Here is a 2,955-nt window from a genome sequence, read left to right as displayed (position 1 = left end):
GTAAATATTTTATAGTAATTTCTTGCAAATGAGATTGACCTTTTCATTCCTTTGAATCTCTGAGAGTATCTGAGAGACTTCAAATCAAATCAGATTACACCTGTTTAGGGTAAAGTATCAAAGCTTCTGCAAGAGAACTCTTTACCCCAGTGTTTGTGGAGCTATAATAAATGTACAGAGGAGCCAGTGCTTCCTGGAAAGTCATTTTTGTTTTTGTTTTCTTTAATTTATTTAATTAATTTATTTATTTTTGGCTGTGTTAGTTCTTCGTTGCTGTGTGTGGGCTTTCTCTAGTTGGGGCAAGCGGAGGCTACTCTTTGTTGCTGTGTGCGGGCTTCTCATCATGGTGGCTTCTCTTGTGGAGCATGGGCTCTAGGCGTGCGGGCTTCAGTAGTTGTGGAACGCAGGCTCAGTAGTTGTGGCTTGCGAGCTCTAGAGCGCAGGCTCATAGTTGTGGTGCATGGGCTTATTTGCTCCATGGCATGTGGGATCTTCCCGGATCAGGGCTTGAACCCGTGTCCCCTGTGTTGGCAGGCGGATTCTTAACCACTGCGCCACCAGGGAAGCCCTGGAAAGTCGTTTATTGGGACAGTCAATCAGGGAGAGACTCCACTGACCCCGATCTTCAGTGGTAAGGGAGTCAGAGGTTAAGTGTGGCTAAGGAACACTGAAAGTGTGCAGAATTGAGGACTGTGCATATGAGAAGTCAGGAGATTGTCTAGGGCTGTTCTAAACCTGCTCAGTAGGGCTCTGTTGGAGTTTGGGGAATATAGAGGGGACATGGTAGTCACTGGGGGTGTTTAAGATTAGGAAAGGGACTGTGTCTGGCTGGCCCTAAGACCACGAGTAACTTCAAGCTGTGGTTTGCAGGGAGAGGTGGGTGTGGATGTCTGCCTAGGTGATCCAGAGGACGATGACCGTGACAATGGAGGGGCCAGGAAGAGCAGGGAGAGGCGGAAAGGCAGGGTGTCCATCATGTGGCTGAACTGCATCCACAGGCCGACCAAGTGCTGCTTCTGAGCCTCGTCTTCCTGCTGGGCCCTCGCTGACCCAGGGCACCCATTTAGCTCTGCCTCTCTGGGACCTGGCACCTTCCCCACCAGCTCCACGGGCTCCTTCACACCTACGGAGAGACAGAGACTCAGCTGTGGGCTGCCAAGGTCAGCTGGGGGTTTGTGGGGGCAGGAAGGAGGCGGGAGCAGAGAAGGGGAGGTGATGGGAGAGGACGCGTGGGCAGTGCTGATTTCCCTCACCAGGGAGGTGGGCAAGACTGAGGCCCAGGCCCGTGTTCCCTTCTGGGGCACAGCGGGGCAGCGTTTCCTTGGGCTGGTGCAGTGTAGAAGCAGGGAATGGAGGCAGCGAGGCCTGGGTGGGGGCTGGGTGGTGGCCAGATGCAGCAGGTAGGTGATGAAGATGGTCTCCAGCAGGCGGACCACCATCAGTGACAGACACAGGGCAAAGCAGACACCTGAAGGCAAAGCAAACTATAAATAAATCTGGGCAGATTCCTCGCTACAATTTTTTTTCCCCAAATCCAATCTTTCCTCAGAATCCATTCCCTCTTTAAGTGGAGAGGCAGCGGTTCTCCTGCTACCTGCCTCCCACCATGTCCCCTGCTGCCTTTGCTTCCCCGGAAAGTGGGAGGGATCATACTGATGAGGCGGAGTGCCACTGGCAGGGAGTAAGTCATTCAGCGTCATGAGCAGGAAGACGTTGTAGCCCAGCAGGAGTGTCATCTTGAATGGGGCGCGGTTCTCACTTCCTGCCGTCAGGTAGAAGCTGAGGGCGTCAGTGGCTATCAGAAAGCTACTGGGCACCAGGAGGCTTATGACGTAGAGGCTGGGCCTGCGCCTGATGGTCACCTGGTGAGGAGAAGTGTGGAGAATGTGGCCAATAACCGATGCCAGAGGGCTCAACTCTCTCTCTCTCTCTCTATATATATATATATATTTTAAAATTTATTTTATTTATTTATTTTTGGCTGTGTTGGGTCTTCATTATGGTGCACGGGCTTCTCATTTCGGTGGCTTCTCTTGCTGTGGAGCACGGGCTCTAGGCGTGCGGGCTTCAGTAGTTGTGGAATGCAGGCTCAGTAGTTGGGGCTCGCAGGCTCTAGAGCACAGGCTCAGTAGTTGTGGCACACTGGCTTAGTTGCTCCGCGGCAGGTGGGATCTTCCCGGACTAGGGCTCGAACCCGTGTCCCCTGCATTGGCAGGTGGATTCTTAACCCCTGCACCATCAGGGAAGTCCCTCAACTCTATATTTGATTATCCAATCCTTGCTGATGTCCGGTTAGGCTGGCCATGGGATGACCTCATTGGGTAACAGATGCATTTAATTGTGACCTCTTCCAAGGTGCCCCCAATTTTGTTGTCTAATTTTCCCTTATGTTCCACCTGCTGGGAACACAATTGTAGACTTTTAGGGGCGAGTGGGGCACTTTGGACCGTCGGACAGGACCGCCCATTCTTACAACAGCCCAGCTGCTCTTCCTCTCTGCAGGGCAGAGGCCTTGGGGATCCTTCTTGAGGGCAGTTACGGTAGGAGGTAGAGTGAGGAGCAGGGGCTTAACCCCCTGGAACTATTTTTACATCCCAAAGGACCTTGGATCAAGAGGAAAATCACAGAGCAACTGGGCTCGGAAGTCAAACAGGGGCCCCTGGACTTACAAAGAACATGATCTGGTCATATAGGTTGCTGTCCACCAACGTCTTTGGGGTGGCCTTGTCGGTGTTCAGGAGCTACCACTCCCCCTGGGTCAGAATGACATTACGAGACGTGTCTGTTATCACCCACAATTCCTTATCCATGCCCAGGAGCATGCTGTCCACTGCAAGGGAGGCCAGGGCCGTTCAGTCCAGAAGTGCCCTCAAGTCTCCTGTACACAAGATTCAATTCCTGGGCTTCCCTGGTGGCGCAGTGGTTGAGAGTCCGCCTGCCGATGCAGGGCACACG

At 52.8% G+C, this 2,955-nt stretch overlaps 1 protein-coding gene across 1 annotated transcript in view; it reads right to left on the bottom strand.

Moving 5' to 3' along the window:
- Positions 1 to 894: 894 nt before the first annotated feature.
- The window catches only part of LOC102975285 (5-hydroxytryptamine receptor 3C-like), a 5,971-nt gene continuing 3,910 nt past the window's right edge, over positions 895 to 2,955 (bottom strand). The window contains 7 exon segments of the mRNA XM_024124407.1: positions 895 to 932; positions 935 to 1,123; positions 1,254 to 1,295; positions 1,298 to 1,468; positions 1,654 to 1,660; positions 1,662 to 1,862; positions 2,670 to 2,830. Coding sequence (XP_023980175.1) covers positions 895 to 932; positions 935 to 1,123; positions 1,254 to 1,295; positions 1,298 to 1,468; positions 1,654 to 1,660; positions 1,662 to 1,862; positions 2,670 to 2,830 — 809 coding nt within the window.

This window comes from Physeter macrocephalus, chromosome 1 (assembly GCF_002837175.3).
Source record: "Physeter macrocephalus isolate SW-GA chromosome 1, ASM283717v5, whole genome shotgun sequence".
NCBI lineage: Eukaryota > Metazoa > Chordata > Mammalia > Artiodactyla > Physeteridae > Physeter > Physeter macrocephalus.
This window is presented reverse-complemented; position numbering and strand designations above follow the sequence as displayed.